Source organism: Lepisosteus oculatus, chromosome 4, assembly GCF_040954835.1.
Source record: "Lepisosteus oculatus isolate fLepOcu1 chromosome 4, fLepOcu1.hap2, whole genome shotgun sequence".
NCBI classification, from domain to species: Eukaryota; Metazoa; Chordata; class Actinopteri; order Semionotiformes; family Lepisosteidae; genus Lepisosteus; species Lepisosteus oculatus.
Genome location: NC_090699.1, coordinates 22,799,775 through 22,821,705, shown reverse-complemented (window position 1 = coordinate 22,821,705; position 21,931 = coordinate 22,799,775). Strand labels below are relative to the sequence as shown.

The following is a 21,931-nucleotide window of genomic DNA, read 5'->3' as shown; positions in this document are numbered from 1 at the left end:
CAGTTGGGAGAGGGCTTTGGTGCTGTAATTTATTCGGGACCACCTTCCTTGTCTCTGCTGCTGCAATCTGCTCAACTATTTTCTTTCAGCACAAAGCACACAAAAACAATCCATCCTCTCAGTGGCACAGACACATTATACCACAATGTCAAGTAAAAAAAAACAATGACAGATTTATTAAGTAGCTCTGGGTAGTACAGTTCCAGATCACAATCCAGTTATAAAATAATTTATTAGACTCTGCTGCGTTTGAGTTCAGTTTTTTTTTAATTTCCTTCAAGGGTAAGGCGTCCACATATTGTATATGTACACTATGCTGCTTAACCTGTTTCAGTGATGAAATATGTGTTTTCTGCACCCTTCTATCTTAATTATGTTTTGGAAATAAATATTTCTCATTGATGTTCTGATGACCAAATAAAACCTGTAACACTGCCTAGTCCATATAAGGACATGTATAAGGTTACAAACAAGAGGAGGTAATTCGGCCCCTCTTGCCCATTTAGTAGTTAGTAGTTAACTGATCCAAGGATCTCATCCAGCTGTTTCTTGAAGGAAGTCAGAGTATCGGCTTCAATAAACTAAGAAGCTTGTTTCATGCTCCCACATCTACAACATGAATGTTGACCAGATGAGGATGGAAAGAACATGGATTCTGTCTGTGTCAGAACATTAAAAAACAACTGGGGACAGGTAGCACGAAAGGCTTTATGAAATTATTGTAATTTAATCTGCCTCCCTCTTAGATCTGAGTAGACAGTTAAAAACTGCAGGTCAATTTCAAATGTGTTTGGTTGTGATGACAGTGCTGAGAATGAATCAGAGCGAATGGGTGACTGTGCTGGGACACAGACTCCTGCCAGGTCAGTAGTCACTTCTGTTCTTGACAAGGTAGCAAGCGGACTAATGAAATGTTCAACATATTCAGACAGGGAGTATTTCACAGACAAACAGCTTCTTTCTTGATGTATAAGATAAATGTCAGCACAGCTACAATCAAAACATGAGGCACTAGGACCGTTGTGCAATTTGATGATTTTCAATTGATCATTTTCAAATGATACAATATACGGACAAGATTAATATGTTACTGTTTCCAAAGCTAATAAATTGTTAATTCACTGTTTTTTTGGGCATGAGATTATTTAGAAGAAGGAGAACACTTTAAGCTAGTTTCACATTTGGCTTTTCTTGGACAAAATCTGTCAAAAACAAATTGCCCTAATACATGCAATTTAATATAATTATAATTATTATGATTCTGGTATGCAGCAATTACTGCATATTTAAATGATACATTCTCCAAATGGCCAATTTATGAACAAACACTGTAAGGGAGGTTTATGTTATATATAGTTACATTTAAGCTATGAAATGAAAAAAGTTTTGTAATAAAAAGTGTCTGGGTTTGGAGAAGGAAGTTTAGTTTTAAAAGGAAACAAATAGAGAAGAACATTTATTTGTAGGTAATAAATCAGGAATTGCAATAAAATGGAACTATGGAGCTGTGTACAGAGAAATGCCCAAACAAAGTATGAGTATGAGCAAATGCTGAATACATTGCCCAGAAAATAGATAAAGATTTAATTGGAATTCACAACTGGTGGGCAAACACCTAGCAGATAATGTTCATTGCACACAAATGCAGAGTGTTACATGTCAAAAGCAAAAAAAAATCTCTAGCTATGAAATGGGACCTGCTGACCTTGACAAGACTGTGTGTAAAAATGACTTAAGGCCATACATTGACACATTTACATCTAGATAATTTGAGGAAATAATGAAAAAAGCAAACAGAATATCAGGATATAATGTATATTATAATGGATATAATGTAGAATATAAATCATGTTAAAATTGTGCAATGCACCAGTAAGAGCTCATTTAGAATATAGCGTTCAATTTTGGTTAAACATTTTAAAAAATGACACTGCTGTTCTGTAATCACTCTTGAGACAAGCAACTAGATACATTCATTGGCTTAAAGGAATATCCTACAGTGACAGGGTAAAAGAACTGAACCTCTCCAGTCTTAAACAGAGAAGATTACGAAGGGACCTGATTGAAGTGGTCAGAATCCTTGGCAGCAAACTAGCCAGTGGACTTCAGAATCAGCAGTGAAACACAAACGAGAGGATTGAAGTGGAAACTATGTGAAAACGGATTTAAAATTGAGATCAGGAGACACGTTGTAAAAAAAAACTATTCTTACAGTCATTAGGTCCTTATTCTGACCCTATCTTTACCTTACCTTAGGGTTTAATGTACTGTGATAAAACCTCCTCTCGATCTCCTTTGTTCTAGTCTAAAGCTACATTTCCTTTAACCTGTCAGTATATGACAATCCCCAGAGACCAGGATTCATTTTTGTTGTTCTTCTTTGATCATTCTAAGACTGTAAGCTTTATGTGGTATACTGACTGATACTGAACACAACATTTTAAGTAAGGTCTTACTAAAGAATTGTTCATTCTTGGGGATAACCTTCTTATTGCTGTATTTCTAAGATTTTTGATAGTTGTATTACTTCTCCGTATGTCTTGATGAGGACAGAATACACAGACCCTTTTTATTCATAACTAGGTGGAGCTTGGATTCAACCATGTGATATGACTTGTTCTGCAAAACATTACTAATGCACAGAAAAAAATTACATGCCTGCCATATTTGGAATCTAAAAACTAAATTTTTCTTCAGAAATTGTAACATTTGTTGCCTAACAACACTGAAGGTTTTGTTTTTAATATCAATGTTTGGTAAAGTTACTTATTTACTTAGTTTATTATATACAGGTACAAGTGTATAAAATGAAATTGACATGGTGCACATTAATCCAAATGCAGATTACATGGAAGAAAAGGAAGATTGTCTTGAACTCATATATCTGCAAGGAAAAAAGCCCTATTTGGGTACAGTGAACATGTCATTCATGCTTCTTAAGTCTGAGTCATGGTTACTGGCTCATTTCTTTTACTGTTGCATAAATATGATTAATACAAAGTGATTAGACTGAAGTGAAGAACTTGTTTCAGACCATATAATATCATCACTGTTGCAGCATATTTAGGTTTTTTATACATACTGTATCATATTCATTAAATACAAGTCAGAAATCACAATGACAACATGGTTTATTCACATAAACATGGTTTTATTCAAATTTGTGTACTTTCGTGGATGATGAGTTCAGTGGTTTGGCTAATACCAATTATTTTTATGCTTTCTGTTATCTTGTGGAAAGAAAAGAAATGTCTTGCTCTTTTGGTGTAGTAAGTTGAAATGTTTTTTAAATGACTTACAGCTGTGAAACGTTGTGGTTAAGGAGACACTGGTACAAGATCCTTTGTGGATGTGGAATCAGTGGATCCTACTGTATGTGCATTGCTGTGTTGACAACTGACTGGAATACATAAGTCCTCTGTTCAGCACCTGCCTTACTGGTAGTATCTTAACAGCAGGCAGGTTTTAAACAGTCTGTGTATCATTAAGTTATAGCTGGAAACAGCTGATGTTATTAGCCAAAAGAACAAAATAAATCAAATATATTATCAAATAATAAAAATGTCAGAACATTGAATCAGTGTATGGTCACACACAAAATAGTTACCTTATGTCAGGTAAAACTGTTACCTTCCTTCAGGTAAAAACTTTTAGCGTGCAGCCCTCATCTTATAGCAGTTTCACTGTAAATATGAACATGCATAATGACATTCATTTCAGCCGGAATGTTGTAATAGGAAAACCAAAGCAAAAAATTTGTCTTTACACATTTGAGTCGAAAACATCTCAACATTTTCAATGTTCAGTGCATCGGAAATTTTAAAAGAACAAAATAAACCTCATGACTAATATGCAGTTTGACTTGATATGATAACTGCATTTACCATACAATGATTTTCAAAGCATGAACCATTATTAATATGTACTGTACAATTGAAGTGGAACAGGCAAAGGTTTATTCCATGCTGAAAGAAAAGAGACAAAATGTTTCTGCTGTGGAGCTTTGACACCTGGAGACATTGTGTCTTTTCTTTTTCTTTCAGCATGGAATAAACCTTTGCCTGTTCCTCAGCAGCTTAGACATGCTGATGCAGTTCCTTACTTGAACAATTGAAACATTCATTTTGAAATTATACAATTCATATATGAAGATTACAAATAGAACACTGCAAAATCAATAAGATGCAAGGCAAATCCTAGTGAGTAATTTTGTCTTGTTTCCTTTTCTGAATCTAGCATCTAGGTCTAAGGTTTTAATAACAATTTCATATATTGTTGTAGATGAAATGAAATTCAAATTAGATTGTGGGAAATACTGAAAATCAGATATGGCATATGTACTCTGGATTTCTAGAAAAGAAAAGGTTATGTTTTGGTGCTGCTTCAAATCAATATCAGACACAGGTCCTAAAGTAAATGACTTTGATCACCATAACATGGTATTGAAAATTACAGCAGAAACAAACAAAGCATTGTAGACATTTACTGCATTTAAACTGTCTTGTTTATTTTACTACCATCATTTTCCAGAGTGTTGTCCTAAAAGAAAAATAACTTGTCAGTTCTCAAAGTGTTGAAGTGTCCCTTTGATACGTTATTTACCAACGCTTGTTAAGCTTTATTCTGCAAATTGGCAATTAAATACTGTAAATTATGTTAACCCCCCAATCCCAAAAGCCTGGGTAGGAAAATCATGAAAAGCTTAACGTTACAGCTGTAATTGGTAAAAAGAAAATTTACAAATCAGGCATGATCAGTGATGATATTGTGATTAAACCAACAACATAAATGGATTACTGGGAGAAAAAAATATATTTTCAAATAGCATTAAGATAAGATCATTTTATTGGCCATATACAATTTCTTGTATTAGGAATTTGTCTTTTCACATACCCCAACTTGCTCTCCATGAGACACACAGACAGGAAGAGAAGATTGGGGTCAGAGCACAGGGTCAGCCACTTATACAGCACCCCTGGAGCAGCTGGGGTTATCTGCATGATACGAACCAGCAACCTTCCAACCACAGGCACAGATCCTTAGCTACAGAGCCACTGCACTGCAATTGTGATATAATTATTCTCCTCTGCACTGACAATGTATAAAGGATTGACTTTATTCTTTAAGATAAAATTTACTAGTAAATTCAGGAAGAAAATACAAAATTCAACCAGTAGCTATTAATGTTGTAAAATGTATGTAATTGTGATTAAAAAATAGAAGTTCTCATTTAAAATGCTAATGAGTTTGACTGCAGTTAGAATTTACTGTTTAGTAGGAGCAATATAGATAATATTTATTTTTATACTAGTGTTGTCTTCGAATCATGCTGGGAAAATGGGAAATTCATTCAACCAAATATGGATCCATTTGAATCTAATGCATCATTTATTTTCCCACAGGGAGCTATTAGAAACTAAAAACAGAATGGTTTTGAAAGTGAGGAGGCCACTGTTTGGTTGCTAGTAGCTAATTGATCAGAAGACCTTAACCGGCCTTTTCTTGAAAGAAGCCAGGGCATCGGCTTCAACGTCATGTCTAAGTAGCTTGTTGTAGACTCCCACGATCTTTTGTGTAAAAAGAGCCATATATTCTCATTGGTACCAATTTGGTGTTTGGTAAGTGCAAGGTCTCTTAGGTGTGACTCCTGTTTCCCGTGCAAAGGTAAAGACAAATTAAACTGATTTCCTGAAACTGGTTTATATAATTTGTGCAATTGGATGTTCTCTGTTGCTAATAGTTGTCTATTTAGAAAAAGAGGGGAACAAAGGTAATGTTGTAGCGCCTGTAAGCATTTGTGTTGTGTTGGTAAATGGTCCCTTGAGCTGTATAGAGAAAGTTAAATAAAAATAACCAGCTGAGCCTTTCTTTATTAAGGCACATCAAGCTGTATTGTTTACAGTGTACACAGTATTGTATATACAACTTTTTCACATTTCTTTCAATATTATCCCTTCTTGTTCCCAAGGTGACATTGCAAAATAAATTAATTTGCTATGAACATTACCATACTATATTCAGAAATATGCAATACAGTGCATAAGCTGAAGTATGAACAGTTTAATACTTTTTATACTGCACTAGATATGTTGCATTTATCAAGAACGGAACATTTTTGTTTTGTGTGCTGTTACTACTGTATATTATTTCCTTCTGCAAACTGAAGACCTTGAAAACGGCAATTCAGCCACCCCATTCATGATGCATTATTACCGATTTCCCCTCTAAAGGAAGAATGGAGTAATGGTAAGGTAAAATAAAATAAAAACAGGAGCTGTAAGAGATATAGAATCGAAATCCAAGATCCTCCCATGATTTAGCATGACCCCAGGGCAGCATCCGTTTGGATTAATATCAGGAGGCTGTACTAGAATTTAATGACCTAGAAGACGTACTGTGCTTTCTTCGTTGTTATTTGTCTTCTTCTCTTTCGACGAGATTTACACATTCGATTTTCCTTTAATTTTGCGCTAGCGAATATCCTAATACGTTTGTTTCTATGACAACAAATCAAATCTCTTCCCCGCGTCCGTCTTCCTATTGTCGATAATAAAAATTAGAAGTGGCAGATGGCGAGAGAAAGGGTGGTTAGGATAGCTGCAGAAAAACACAAATAGCAGAGAATCATCCCGGGAACGACCTCCTCTCTTAGTCACAGAGAATACGGTGGGAATATAACGATATCGTGAGCTTTTTGTTTAAGTCTGTGGTGTTGAGTGAATTAAATGCAATGCGGTGCCAGAACGTGAAGGGTGAGCCCACATCACTGCAGCAGTGGCTTTGTTGATTTCATTACAAGCATCAGTGCCCCCACGCCCCCTAACTCCGTCTCCTTTAGCTAACTTATTATACAGCTAGCACTCACTCTTGTACTAATCTGCCAGCAAAGCATCTGGTGACGGGCAGTCTGCAGCATGCACCTCTCTCAAAGCCTGCTAATTTGAACGTTGCGCTGTAGCCAGGCAGAAATTTCCGTAGGTTGCCATTTTATTAACAGACTTCCAGTGTATTACATCACGCTGTTCGGATGTGGGATTTGTAAAAACACTGCAGTCGCGTATCCAGGTGGAGACGGCTAAGCCTGGCAGTCCTTTGAGCTTGTGAACCAGGTTTATGATGTAGCAGTTTTGGAAGCCTAGGGAAGTAAATTGACTAGACAGTGTCATTTCATGTGAATTAGGTGATTGGTATATCACCTTGATTTGGAAAATGTTGCAAAATCAGATTACAAAAAAATCTTTATGCTTAAAGGCTGACTATTTTGCATAAAATAAGTGAGATAAATGTAGCAGAAAGGCCTTTTTTTACCTGTGCACTGTACTCACGTGTGAAAGTGGAAAAAAAAACTTAAGGATTTAATTATATCAGTGATATACTGATAGCACATGTGGTGTTCAGGACTTATTTAAAAGCAAAACTACTTTTTCCTAAAATGAGACAAACCATGCCTAATTTGTTGCCTGAATAGCATTCAGACAAATGACCTCATGTGCAGGGTTCAGAGACCTGTTTGTAAAATATCTTAAGGACCCTTTCAGGCTGGTACAGCCATGGTAAGGGTTTTATATTTAGTTTTGGCATTGGAATCATCATGCAGAAATAAAACGAATATTAATTACATGACAGAAAATGGATTGTGGGAGTCTAGAACAAGCTACCCAGCCATGCTGTTGAAGCCTATACCTTGGCTTTTTTCAAGAAATGTCTGGATGAGTTTCTTGGATCAATTAACTACTATCAAACTAGCTAGATGGGCCAAATAACCTCCTGTTATTTGTAACTTTTCTTACGTTCTAATCTAAATCAGTGTATCAAGGATGCTACAATTTTACACATGCTACAATTTTAGAGATGAATCACGTTTTACAAAAATAGTACGGTGCCATATTATTTTCTCAGTTACTATTTCCCCTGTTCAAAACCTGGTCACAGACACCGTTTGAAATAATGCTAAACTAATATGGACAGAACTAGAACAATTTCCTGGTTTCATTTTTAGAAGTGGACGACGGATTGCTATTTTCCTGAAATGGGTTACGATTTAATCTCAGAGTGTATTTATGCTACAGAAATGTAATATTAGAAATGTTCTAGTTACTTGAATATGTTGAGGGGTATGTGGCTTCAGAGCTTTACAGTGTTTCCTATAGTGTTCTGTGCTTTGATTACACACTCTTACTGATGCAACATGATCCCTGGCAAGGATTATGGAGTTTCTTTGTTCAAAGAAATAAATCAAAACAACAAATTATAGACAGGAATGCATTTCAAGATGAAAATACATATCGTGTAAAAGTTCTGTTGGTCTTTGTTTTACAAAGTGCCCACAGTAATCTGAAGAGTGAGGTAGCCGGTCTTCAGAGGCTGAACGTGTCATTGTTTTTTAAATATAGAACATATAGACTGATTTCAAAACCCCTCAATTTGTCACAAGAGGAATGCAAGACACACTGCACCCTCTTGGAAAAGTCATAACTCTTTGACAATTAATCTGCACACCTTAAAACCAGAAATCAATCTGTTTCAAATGAATTGCTGACACAAAAAAAGTTAGAAGTGAATTTCTGTATGACGTTCAGCTGTACTAATCAATTTAAGTCTTGCCAGAAAGGTATTTTTTGGCTGTGGCATTGCCTGCTTTGCAGAACAATATTTAAGGAGCCAAGGAAAGGACAGTGAAACAAATCCGTTCTGTCTAATGGCCTAACTAGAAGTACTTTCTGAAGTGCCTGAATTGAAGAAGCAAGGAAAGACTAACTTGTACTAACACAAGAGCTATGAATCAGAGTTCAGAGTCACAGTGCCTGCAGATGGTGAGAAAACCTAAAACCTCTTGGATTGCTGCAGATCAGGTGTCGCAGAATTTGAATTTATCGTTCCTCTCCCAAGGTCATTGTGAGAAACCTGCATGTTATTGTGCCCTGTGTGCCATGCGGCTGTTTATGTCTGATTAATGGACCCATAATGTGAACAAAGACCCCATGAGAGCACTTAATTTAAGGATTTAAAACCTTGAAATTTACTGAGAAATTCAACCCAGAAAACTCCTTCAGGACCACTGTGGAAACAAGGGCCAGTAGACAAGTACTGTAGATATAAAGACAATGTACCTCAGGACTGAAACAGGAAACACTTCTTAACAAAAGTTAGAGAGCTGTAATCCTGAAACTCACTTTGCAATCCTTCAAAAAATGGGTTGATGACATCTGCTTGGATCATCGATCTACCCCCAACCAAACAAGCAAGAGGAGGCCATTTGGCTCATCATGTTTCTAACTCATCTAGGGTTTTATAGGCACTTTTAACAGTATTCTGTAGTTAACCTTGTTCCTCCTCTTTCAAGCATAATTTAAAGGACAATTCAAAGAAATTATAATGGCTGTTTAGGAAACAAAGATTTAATTTGGTCATATTCTGAAATAAAAACAAGAGTAAGTACAAAGGTGCATGCATATACAAACCAACAGGAAGTCATAGTCAGCCTGTCTATCATTGTGTTGTAAATAGATCAGGTAGACTGAAGGTCAGTGATGTTTGCACTTGCACTGAAATCACATGTTGTGTGAATTACTGTGTGAAGCCCCACTGTAGGCAGCAGGAATAGAACTTCAATTCCTGAAAATGTGTCTTATACTTTATTGCACATTAAAATTAAACATGGACAAAAAGGAAATGTGCTATGATGAATAGTTATAATAGACTGCATTTACTTTCTTAGCAAATTCTTAGAGAAAATCTGAAAGAAAAAAATGTGAGCTATATGAGAGAAAATATGTTATAAAATATGATAATGATTGTCTAAATTTTTTCTTGGTATTTGCCACATATGGACAATAGAATCCTGACCTGTGTCTCAGAGCTGTGATACTTGTCACAGTACTTTGGAAGCCCTAATGCAACACAGTCCTAGTGTTATATTCATAGTGAAAATATTCAAAGAGCAATTAGTCACAATTGCTGGCTGAGAGTTTCTGTTATGCAAACATTATTATTAACAAAACAACAACAACAATAATAATAATACAAACTATAATAATAAAAACTCTGAATCGAATGCTGAACACTTTAGAAGGTTAACCATAACCTTGACTCCATTTAACCGAGTCAAGACATGACACAGCCTTGATCCAAGGCTATTTTATGCCCTCTTGTGGAAATGTAAAACAAACCACGACCAGTTCAGTGGAGACTTTGACTGGATCCTAATGCTGAAAATGTGTTACTATTCATGGAATAAAAACATTTTAACCTGAAATGTTTAAAAGGCTTTATAGTTTTAATAGTACTTTTTATTAGAAACAGGTATCTATTATATTCTGACATATCATCCAATACTGCTTTTTTATTATCTCTGTTCTTATATCGGCGGCATAGAAAACCAACAGCATGTTTGCAAGAGGAAAGACCTACAGTACTAGCATTGACTGACTGATCTAAACAAATAAACCCACTTTTCACAATGAACAAAAATTCCAAAGGGTTTCATTTGAATGCCATTCCTGTTTAAATGCGTGAGCTGCTTCGGCGTGGAGCTGGGACATACAGTATCTTCACAGCATTAACATCAAGTATGAACAGACTACCTCCCAGACCTGCGGCTGGGTTTAGACAGTCAGCCATCAGACGGCTCAGGCTGTGCAGCCTTGACCAGGGCTGTCATGAGACCAATGCAGAGAAAGGCCTGCCTGGGTTTCTGCTCACTGTGTACTTCTTTCTCTCTATACCTTGTGCATATGATTGGGCTCGAGAGGCACAAATGTAAATACCATGACCTTGGACAGTCACTGAGTGGTAGCTGAGGGATTTGGGCTGAAAAAAACTTTCAGAGCTGCATCATTCAGCCTCCAGACAAGCCGAAAAATCCAATAATAATAAATAAATAAACTCAAATAAATAATATATCATAAACTTAGGCATTGAAGTTTTTTCCCCTCAATAGCTTAAGACTGTTGCCCCAGGGTTGACGTGAGTCTATTTCTAGTTTTGTCCCAAATGGGAAAAAGCAAAGTGCTGATATCAGCAATTCCACATTCGGTTTTATTGATAGCATTAAAAACTTTTAAAAGGTAATATAAAAATCACCAATTTCAAAATAGTTCTTCTGGTATCAAGAGTGGAAAACAGTAAGCAAATGAGTTCTTGATATAGGGAACCATAAATTCAAATTTGAAATGCCACTATGAGTTGGTTAAGAATGCGCAGTTGAGAGAGGTAAAGAAATATTAAAAATAAAATCTATGTACAGTTGTATCCCAGCATACACTGGGGATAAGAGTTTGAAAAGTGCATTGTACAATGAATTTGCCCCATAGGGATTAATGAGATGTTTAAAGGATTTTTTTTATAAAAGTGTGGTCTTCAGTCCCAAGACTAAAAAATACAGCCTACACACCTCAGAACTATTTTTATGCTTTTATTCTTATCTTTCATACAGCAAGCAGCACATTAAATGAAAGTTTTTCATTAATGGAAGTTTCTATTGTTTCTGCGCACAACATATCTGATGCAGTATGAAAGGTAATACACTACAACTGCTCACAACTGTACATGTCATATTCATGAAAAAAGCATGGTAGTTTTCATAGTCTACCACAGCAATGGTGATTTGATTCTGCTATGTCACAAAATGCTCCAATGGAACAAGGGCAAATGTGAAAGAAACGTATAAAAGATGTATATATTGTGCACTGAACAATACAGCTTGATGTGCCTTAATTAAAAAAAGGCTCAGGTGGTTATTATTATTTAACTTTCTCTACACAGCTCAAGGGACCATTTACCAACACAACACAAATGCTTACAGGCGCTACAACATTAGCTTTGTTCCCCTCTTTTTCCAAATAGACAATTATTGTAACAGAGAACATCCAATAGCAGAAAACACTGATTTAATTTCCTAAATGTGTATATACAGTACTGTATACAGTTTAATTTGTTCTTTAATGTGAATGAAATCTGAATAGTGCATTGACAAAAGGGAAGATGTATCAACTTCCAATTATTATGAGACCTGGGAGTATGAAATTAGGATTTTTTGGAGACGTTTCACAAGAAGAGGGCCAACAATCACTATGCCCACAAAGAGAACAGTAGCAGTTATACAACGGAGCCAGAACTTTTGGGATACAGAGACCCTACAATTGGGCGATTTGTATTGATGGTAACAGGCATGTGTGCTTCTTCCAGGAAATGAAGGCTTGCTCTTGAGTTGTGGGTGTCTTGGCGTCTGACTTCCACACCATAACTCACTTTATTTCTATAACTGGAAGTGCCTCTCAGTAGGAGTTGTGCTAGGGTGACCTCCATTCACCCTGTTCAGGCACCTGCTGCGTGTTAGGTAGTTTATTTTTCCTAGAGATGAAGTACAGTGCCAACTGTAAGTGGGAAAACGCATCACAATACAATATAAACCGGTACACTGGTTTCCCACGCTGAAAGCCGTTACGCAATTTAAAGATCTATTAGAAAGAACTCTGTGAGAAGATAACATTACTGTGCACTGTGCATTACCAAGAGTGCGGCTGGACAGTGTGTTCATATTGCACTAACCTAGTAAAAACTTAAAATAACAGAGCAATATTCAAATTACTCAACAGACTAAGACTGAAATCACAAGGGAAAGAAACCCTAAAACAAACAGAGCAAACACATTTTTGAGCCTGAACCACAAACCATAATGTTGATGTACAAATTCCATTTTGAAACATTATTCCCTTGGAAAAGTAAGGTCCAGCAGCTTTTTTTGAACATTGCAAGAAAAAAAAAAATCTAGTGGAGATTTCAGATATTGCCTGTTGCTTTTATGACCCTTAAAATAAGTAAACATCCATTGGGTTTACAATAACATTTTAAAAATGTATTAAAGCAAGAGACTGTAAACATTCTAATCAACTTTGCAAGAGTAGTCTAACAAAATCACTCACAATTTAGCACCTACACTTTTAAGACACCTCTGAATAATGTATTGAGGCACATGGATTTAGAGGTGCACACAATTTTCATAGCTGGGTGTAACTGTAGACCTGTCATATGTACTGTCTTTCTGTACCGGCTAATCTGTCTTAATCATATGGAGTATGGTTTCCTTTTTAACAAGAAGCTGATGCAGTGATGTTTGTGCTACCCAGAGGATAACATTTGCAAGCTTCAAATGTACTTTTAAACCATGTACATTGTGTAAAAATGAGCTCATCAGTGATAATCCCAGGGCATTGCAGTTGAAGGATGCGGATGTAATGATACTTCGAAGCTGTGATTTTTTTAAAGGGTTTTCCTTTGAAATAAGAATGCAATGGGTTTGCATCTGCCAGCAGCTATTTCCCCATCTGACTCATTGCAGCAGATTACAGAAATCCAGCAGCACTGGATTAATGGACACGTTGGCTTTGGTACCAATCTAACAATTAAAGTGAAAGGTTTACATACTGTACTTGATGATAGGAGGCCGGTCTTTACATGCTAGCAACCGCTTTCTCCACTGATGTGATGCAGATTACATTAACATCAACACATTTTATTAACTATACATTTTATTGTATAAAAAATACAATATTCACCGTCTTCATTGTCTCTCAATTGTATGATATGATTCATGCCAGTGTTCTTGTAGAGGACATCGATTTTTCTATAAACTCCAAACATTTTTGTTCTCTGCAAATGTGTCAGATTGGAAATAAAAATCATAAATTTCTATCAAGGCTTCTGCCAGCATTTTTCCATGGGGGGTGGGGGAAGAAAAGTTTGCCTCAGACAGACAGAAAGATGAAAGAAATGCAATGGGATTGGAAGCAGAGACATTCACTGTGTATCTTTAACGTTTCAATCCTTCACCTCCCTGTGCTGCAAGTAGGGCTGGCTCCTCCCCCTAGCCTACACACTGCATCCTAGGTGCCCCTGCCATCTACAGCAAGTTATACACTAGACAGAAGGCTTTTTTTAATCAATTTCTGAGAAACATATCAGGGCTCAGAAACACAAAGCAGATTGAAGAAAAGGCTGGATTTAATATAGAGATCAGAAAAATGAAAGTCAAACTACTCTGCATGCTGCTCTTTGAATCTTCACTCCACTGAAGAGGAATAATAGCTTTAGAGAAACAAAGAATAGTGACCTTTCAGAGTACTATGTTTAACAGCCAGTGAGTTGTGGCAATCTTACACAGCTCATGATGACGAGGGAAGGTATTACAAACTCAAATCACAACTCACATGCCATTTCTTTGGCAAAGCAGTCCATTGGTGCAGTTATGCAGTAAGACTAATACTGCTGTATAATACTGTAACTTAATACTGTACAGTATATACAGTACAGTCACTTAAAGTAGCTGCTCAGTAAATGCTTGCCTCTTAACTCATTATTAACTCCTTTCAGTAAAATGTCATCTTGAAGGAAGAGCTAATTTCCTGTCTGTAGATCTACAACCTAGGTCCAGAGAGTTTGAGCGAAGAGAAGTTCTAAAGGTCCTGTCCTCACATTGCACATGAATGTATGTAACTGGCGTGTCTGTCTTACTATGATCTTACACAGCTTCTTCCTGCAGTCTCAGAAATACTCGCATTGCACTGACCTGAGGCACGCTCCCTCCATTCCTTCGGTCTCCAGCGGTGTTTAACCTGTCTTTGAGTTTTCAGCTGCCTGGCTTTCAATGAAAGAGGAAATCGGTGTTCTGCTGACATCTTACTATTTGATCAGGCCAGCAGATAAAGAATTTTCCTGTTTTGTATATATACATACACACACACATACTGTATATATACAGTAGTAGTGTTTCTATGCCCGTTTGTTTGCAGATGACATTATACACAGAGGGGGGAGAGAGGGGATTGTATATGTTTATTACTTTGCAATAAAGCTGCTAATTGCTGTTATATATTTTTACAGACCGTTCATTTCACAAAAAAATCAAGTTAAACACAAAAATACAATTTTATCTGTGCTATATTTACAGATACAAAAAAGAATTATTCTTAAGGCACTGATTTACTAACCTTCATTTGTAGCTACTGATTCAAATGTATTGTGCATAATACAATTTTAAGGCATTACTGAACAAATGACATATTCCCTTTATCAAATATAAGAAAGTGAGCTATTTCCAGTGTTTTTTTTCCATGCAGCCCTGGGTATCTAAATCGGTTTTCTCCATTTGAGGGAGACCTTTCACTTTGGTGCCACTCTAACATGTAATATTGCTTATCCTAGTTGCAATGCATTCTCACCTTCTCCTTTACAAGGAAATAAAAATAAAGTGGAACGGAAAAATGCGTAGCCATTAACTAAGCATTTCACTGCCCGGCATTGACAAGAAACAACTTTGCTGTTGTTTGGGCAATCCGAAACAACACAACTGGTCTTCACAGCAGACCAATTCTACCGAGAACCAAGTGAACTTCAAAGTCATTCACAAGTTTGGTTTTATTGTGGTAAGATAGAAACATTCAAGAACTGAAAACAAATGGTTTAATATCAATGATACTTCAGAAGAATACTAACAAGTATTTTACTTTTTAAGAAAGTGCAAGTTAAAGCAATCATTTATGAATATCTGTTGTGATCTTTAGATCACACTTCACTTTGGTCCCCAAACAAGTGATAAAGGGATTTTTTCCTTTTTTAGGTTGCTTTTCAGGACTCACTGAACTTAGCATAACACAGATAAACTGCAGTACCACCACTAGTAAAGAGAAAGACTGGATGATCTTTTGAAAATGTCCTAGCACAACTCAAACAATAGAGATATATGTTAAAATACATTTTACTCTCCTATTTGTGCAGTTTAGCCCTGTAAAATTGTACCTATATCTCACACAGAACATTACATACAGTATATTTTTATAACATCAAAGCATGAATACACAAATTTCTTGATATTACAAAAGCTAGTTACAAGAACTTTTCTTCAGTGGTTTACATCCAAATGTATATATTTGTACCTTACAAATAAAACAGTACAGATACTTGGTATTCCTTCCTTTGGAAAGGCTGGCAACTAGATACATGCAGGAATAGCACAGGCAAAATGAGGCACTTGATGGTAAACTTCAATTGCAAAAACATCCCTTCACTAGCTATCAAAAATGTAAAACTGGCAGAGCATGTCCACATGATGAAAATGAGAATTCACAGTTTAAGACATTTTTATAACACAAACTGTTTTATCCTGCAATTCAGGGGCAGCCAGGACCGATCTTGGACAGTATCTCTCCAGCATGAGTCATTTAGCTGGTGACCCTTAAACCATCATGTTTTAAAGACGTGGAACACAGGAATTTTGTGGTCAGTTTAGCAAGATAATCTGTTCAGTTTGTAAACCAGAAAATGTGGTCCTCAATGAACTTCTGTCAGAATTTATCTGCTAGATATTCCATCTTTTTGCATCGGTAGCTAACATTAATTTTTTAATCTCATTTAAGATGACCAAAAAATCTGGCTTTCCAAGATCAGGGCTGGCCACATCTAATGCAACAAGCATGTTGTTCTGTGTTTCATGGGGGGGAAAAAACAGCCCATATTTGGCAGAATACAGATTTGATGTAGATATAAAAACCGTGAGATTAAGACTTAATATAGTCACACAGTGCTCACATTACTCTACTGCCCAAAAAAATGAATTACTTCAATTTTCTGGTAAACATTACAGGCACACTACGCAGCATTATAAGCTGTACATTTATCATCCACTCCTCTTCCATGTATTGTCTCCATGCGTCCTACATATTCCACTAAAGAAGAAAATAAAGCCAAATAGCTATGTCCATAACTGGATACAAATGTGCCAAGAACCCCAAAAAAGGTAATATCTGCATTGAAAAATAACTTGAGAAGCCTTAGAAAAAATCTTGCGCCCCTGTAGTGCACAGAATTCCAGTATATTAAAACAGCGAGATTAAGGAAATCACTTTGATTCAGAAATCCTTTGTCTCCTGATGAGATGGCAGGTAAAATGGGATTTTGAAGTGGTTTACAAGCCAGATCAGATTCCTGATGCAGCAAGAAGCAGAGCTAGGCATGCTATAGCCAGACTGTATGTAGAGATGCACACAGGTACCCCATCTAGTGATTTCCACAGTGCTTAACTTAAACACAGCCTTGGGGAGGGGAATCAAACGCTAAGAGATTTTTGTTTTAAAAAAAAAAGGTTAAATAAAACTTTAATTTTCCTTAAAAAGCAAATAATGCAAAACTTAAAGGTTTACATTTAAACAAATAATACGTTTAAAACAGACATATAAAAAAGGGAAAGAAAACATTACAATAAGGCAAAGATATTAAAAAAAACTATAGATCAGAAATATTTTGCTGTAATTCTAAAACAACACGATAAAAAAAATGGAAACCAATTGTATATGATAAATTTTGCTTTTAACTTTGATTTCAATTTTCTGGGATACTGTTACCATTATCGGGAACTAAATATAATATCAGTATGTGCTTATAATTGGCCAGGCACCCAAGTGTTTGTAAGTGCTGAAAACATCTGTAGATCAGAGAAATAAATGTCCACAGGCGATGGATCTAGTTTTCTTAAAGTGCAGAGGGTTGTTATAACTTCACTTAAAAATAAACTAGGAACGTATATAAATAACATCAAAAGGATGATTTTCCAAAGCATTTGCCTAGTCCTTCGAAGATATGACAGTGCATTTCATATATTATACCTCCATTTGTGAAAAGAAATTACTTTGCGACACCACATCTTCTCTGATCCACATACAGCTATGTAGTACCATGTCTGCGGTTTGCAAATTGCACTGATGAGTGCTTTCTTATTGCTAAAAAGTCCTTCCTGTTTATGTTTTTGGCACAGGCACTGTTACATTAGGCAGGCTTTGGTCCATAATATCCAGACTCTGAGTGCTAATGGCTCTGTGCAGCTGAGGCTGTCCACAAGGGTTAAGGTGCACTAGAGCAGACGTCAGTTTCGCACTAACCACCCTGTAGGTCAGGAACCAGGACCAGGGCAGACTACCACCGGCCACTCACACTGGCCATGTCCGAGTGGAACTGACGAGTCAGCCGGCCGCTGGCCCCTCCCTCCAGGAAAGAAGACCGGATGTTTGGAGGCTCGAAGAGCTTCCTCCTGTTCTTGTTTAATTCTGCAGACAGAACGGAAAAAGTTTTTTTCAGACACAAATACACCAACTGAAAAGTATGTCTTACCCTGTGACCCAGGTATATGAGGCTTGAAAAGAAACTGAAGGGCATTTGAAGAAATTAAGAATTAGTCATAAAATTGCTGTATCATTACACTGGGAAGCTTCCTAAGTAATTTTGTTCCCAGCCAGCAATAATATGAAATGTGATTCCTCTAGACTCTAGAAGAGATGCCCAATACTCATTATGGGATTCTGCTTGTCAAGGAGAGAGAAAAATGTGAATTAGGTAGAGTTTGTTAGATGTCAGTTTTTAGAAGGTGCCTAAAAAACAGAAAATAATAGATAACCCTGTGATCCAGCTCATAAAGACAACAGATCAGAACAGATTTGTGCTTAAGACCTGAGCACTGCAGTGGAATAATCAGCAGACCTCAGATATTGTGTCTAAACTGGCTCTCCCTCCTCCAATTCCTGCTGGCTCCAAGGGATTCATGCTCATATTCCTACTTTCCATAAACAGTTGATTGTGTAAGGACCACAACTACAGTATATGGTTGTCCTATTTATTGCATTTATGAAATACAATTCAAATATTATCCTTATTCTACAGTTCCTTGGTTTTTTAAAATACAAATATTAGGTTTTACAAATGATTTCTTCTTGGATAGATCCTCACATGTAGATACAGTATGTAGGAGGAAGATTTTGAACAGGACCAGTGGAGATGAGGACACAAATAGAAAATGTCCTTTGTCAACTATAATTGGCAGTGAAGGGTATAAAAAAACCTGACATTTCATGATTTAGGTCAATTCAAATATCTTTTCTTTTCAGCATGGATAAACCTTTACCTGTTCCTCTACATCAAAGGTATGTTAAGTATTTGCATTATAAAGATCACCCCAAAATAAATGACCTCACTTGTTCTGTGACTCTGCTAGTAGTAAATATATAGAAGTAGCAAAACATAAGCTGCAACTATAAGGTAGAAACATTAAGCTTAAAAATCTATAAACACTGCTGGCTGTTTTATTTCTTCTCTACATTGTCTAGAGGAGGAAATGTTTGGTTCTATAATTAGAAATGAAATATGTGAATCAAAACATATGTTAAAATTAAATTAAAACCTCAATTTTGATCACTGTGTAAAAAGATATTGCTGATCTGGAGTCAGTCCAGAGACAAGCAGCCAGATGCATTCTAGGGCTTAAAGGGATGTTCTATCCTCACAGGCGAAAAAAACAATCTTGAACAGGAACAGAGAAGACTAGATGTGAAGTTGATTCAAGTACTGAAAAACCTCAATGGCAAAAATAAACTATAACAAACTATATAAGAAACTATATAAACGACATTTAAAACTGAGAGCAGGAGGACTTTCTTTTACACAAATGTGTGTGTTAGTGTGGAACAAGCTATTTAGCCATGTTGGGCAAGATCAGCCAGCTCCTGGCAATCAAGTGAGCTAATAGGCTGAACAACTTCCTTTTTAAAGGTTTGGTACCTTTTTTCTGTCATGTGTGAGGCTACACTGAGATGATAACACGTTAAGTAAAAGGCATTCAGTTAAATATTTCAGGCAGAACCAAGAGTCATCCTGACGGGACATTTTTAGTTTTCCTTTGTCTGTGACAGATTCACAAGATGTTTGGAATGCTCACTGGTTTTGGTACAAGACACACCTTTAAATCTTACAAACCTGAAATTGCAAGCAACATTTTCCTTCTAGCACCAAACGTAGTAATGCCAAGTTCCTTGAGGTCCTGATCTGTCAACGTTAAGAATGTCTGAAGATCAATCTGCAGAGAAAAAAAAAATGTTTCTTTTTCTAATAAAAGCAAAAAACCATATCCAGTGAACCAGGATGGCTTGAAGTCAGAACAATTGATTTAAAGTCGAGTACATACTTCACAACAGCAACACTTCTCAGAAACATAAAATAACAGCTCTTTTACAGAGGCTGTTATTCGTATTATAAAACCCATTTCATTGTTATGCCTCCTGGTCCTGGATACTTCTGCAGATGATGTGATTTATTTTGCAGGTTTACTCAGGATGATGATGTCAATGGAAACACGACTAATATTTATGCCACATACTTTAAATAGAAAATGATTGTAATCTCTATTAAGGAGGAGAGATAAAGGCTTTCAAAAATATCCCTTTTAACAAGATGATAAAAAAACCCTTGAGCAAAAGACAGAAAAATATGTAGACAAACCTCCTGCTGTTGAAAGACATCAGTATACTTTCCCAGCCCCAGTTTGCTAAAAAGCTCAGGAAGATCAGACCCTTTGAAAGAAGTGCTCAGGCTGCATCCATTGCTGCCAGTCATTGATGAAATACAATCCATATAGTTACTGCTGCTGAGATAGTGTTCAGCTGAAAAAAAAAAAAAAGATTTCAAATAAGCACAGATTAGCCTGTGGCTCTTTTCTCTCAGCTCAACCCTTAATTTTAACCCTGTAAAAAACTGCTGAACATCACATTTTCTTCATCTTGTGCACATTAAACAAGGTTAAAGCAACCTACAGCTTTCCACTTCAGAGCCCATGAACAAAGTGTGTTGGATTTGGAAGAGCTGTGTTTTCCCTTGACCAAGGAGCCTTTTGAAGAAACTACTTCACACTTCTCCACAATGACAACTTGGAGCCTTTAACTTCCTCTTACTGCACTTACACAAGACATGTTTCTTAAACCAGAATTAAGATATTAAATGTTAAATGTCTTTAAATGCATTTTCACTGCCAATGAATTGTGAAAATGTTACAAAACTTTGACATAGATATTCTGTTGAAGATACTGTAGCCTTTTCAAGGACATACTGACTCAATATTACACTATAACGTAGATTTGAGAAGTGACTAGGTTTCTAATAATAGTTTGTAGCCATGGAAAGCACAGCAATCTCAAGGCTTTTTGATTTAAAAAACATTTTATCATCGATAGCAACTATGAGGCATGTGGCAAACAAAAAGGTTTTGACAGAAACTGGTGTTTTGGAGGTTTATTTGTTTTCAATTGTTTCAAATTTGTCTGCTCTATAAAAATGTTTTAAATAAAGACCAGAGACCTAAAATTGTAGTGTTGCAGAAACTGTACACTACTTCAGCTTGTTTAATGTGAAGTGCAATATATTCAGTACTGTACCTGTTCAAGAAAAAAATATTCTTTGTAACTACTGCGTTCTGTACCTTAATCAAAAGCAAGGGCATTATAGATATTTAGAAATACAGTTCTGTGTAGTTTCCAAACTCATTCACAGGAACGCCAATGGAGTCAGGGGAACTGTGCATTGTTACACTACGTCTGTGTGTTGATAACTCGGATCAAACACAGTGCGTGTTCCTACGTGACGTCCCATCTGTGGCCTGACGCTCTCCTAGGATGCTACTTTCTGGGTTGGCCAAAACCACCACAAACTTTTAATTTTACTGGACTATTGTAGCCATGTAATCAGTGACCTTCTGTACATGACATTTTATAGCACATACTGAGCTGAGAGGGGTTGAACGTCAAACTGTCGGCTCCGTTTCACTCTGCGCACCTGATTTGTTTTGTTTCCTCTTAGGGCTGCCGACGGACGAAGGGAAATCCGAGTGGCCTGGGGGCCCACTCCCGTTCCTCTCTCGCCAGTTGTCCGAGTCGCTCCCACTTCCCACACCTTCCCGACTGTTGGACCGCGAAAGAGACAGAGGAGAACCCTGCTAGAAGACAAAACAAGCTACTGAAAGAGCAAACTCAGAAGAAATGCCAGCTGGTGCGTTTAATAAGTTGGGCCTGACCAATTTCAGCCATATCTTCATAAAAAGATTTTTGGACATTACTGGCCTGAT

General features: G+C 36.6%; 1 protein-coding gene and 1 long non-coding RNA gene across 8 annotated transcripts in view; one reads left to right on the top strand and one right to left on the bottom strand.

Annotated features, from left to right (window-relative positions):
* The first annotated feature begins 450 nt into the window (after positions 1 to 450).
* LOC138238406 (uncharacterized) lies at positions 451 to 21,754 on the top strand. Its single transcript, XR_011189421.1, has 3 exons — positions 451 to 693; positions 18,930 to 18,965; positions 21,667 to 21,754. It is a non-coding gene; the product is annotated as an uncharacterized lncRNA (long non-coding RNA).
* Positions 14,814 to 21,931, bottom strand: part of LOC102684717 (protein bicaudal C homolog 1) — a 91,044-nt gene continuing 83,926 nt past the window's right edge. For 5 of the 7 annotated variants that reach the window (XM_015346879.2, XM_015346881.2, XM_015346882.2 and 2 more), the window contains 4 exons: positions 21,643 to 21,802; positions 20,317 to 20,477; positions 19,795 to 19,894; positions 14,814 to 18,095 (listed from right to left, as the gene is read on the bottom strand). In XM_015346879.2, the coding sequence (XP_015202365.2) occupies positions 17,965 to 18,095; positions 19,795 to 19,894; positions 20,317 to 20,477; positions 21,643 to 21,802 (552 nt within the window). In that variant the 3' untranslated portion in view covers positions 14,814 to 17,964. The remainder of the gene's footprint in view (positions 18,096 to 19,794; positions 19,895 to 20,316; positions 20,478 to 21,642; positions 21,803 to 21,931) is intronic. The other 2 variants (XM_015346880.2, XM_006630378.3) reach the window with 1 other exon arrangement.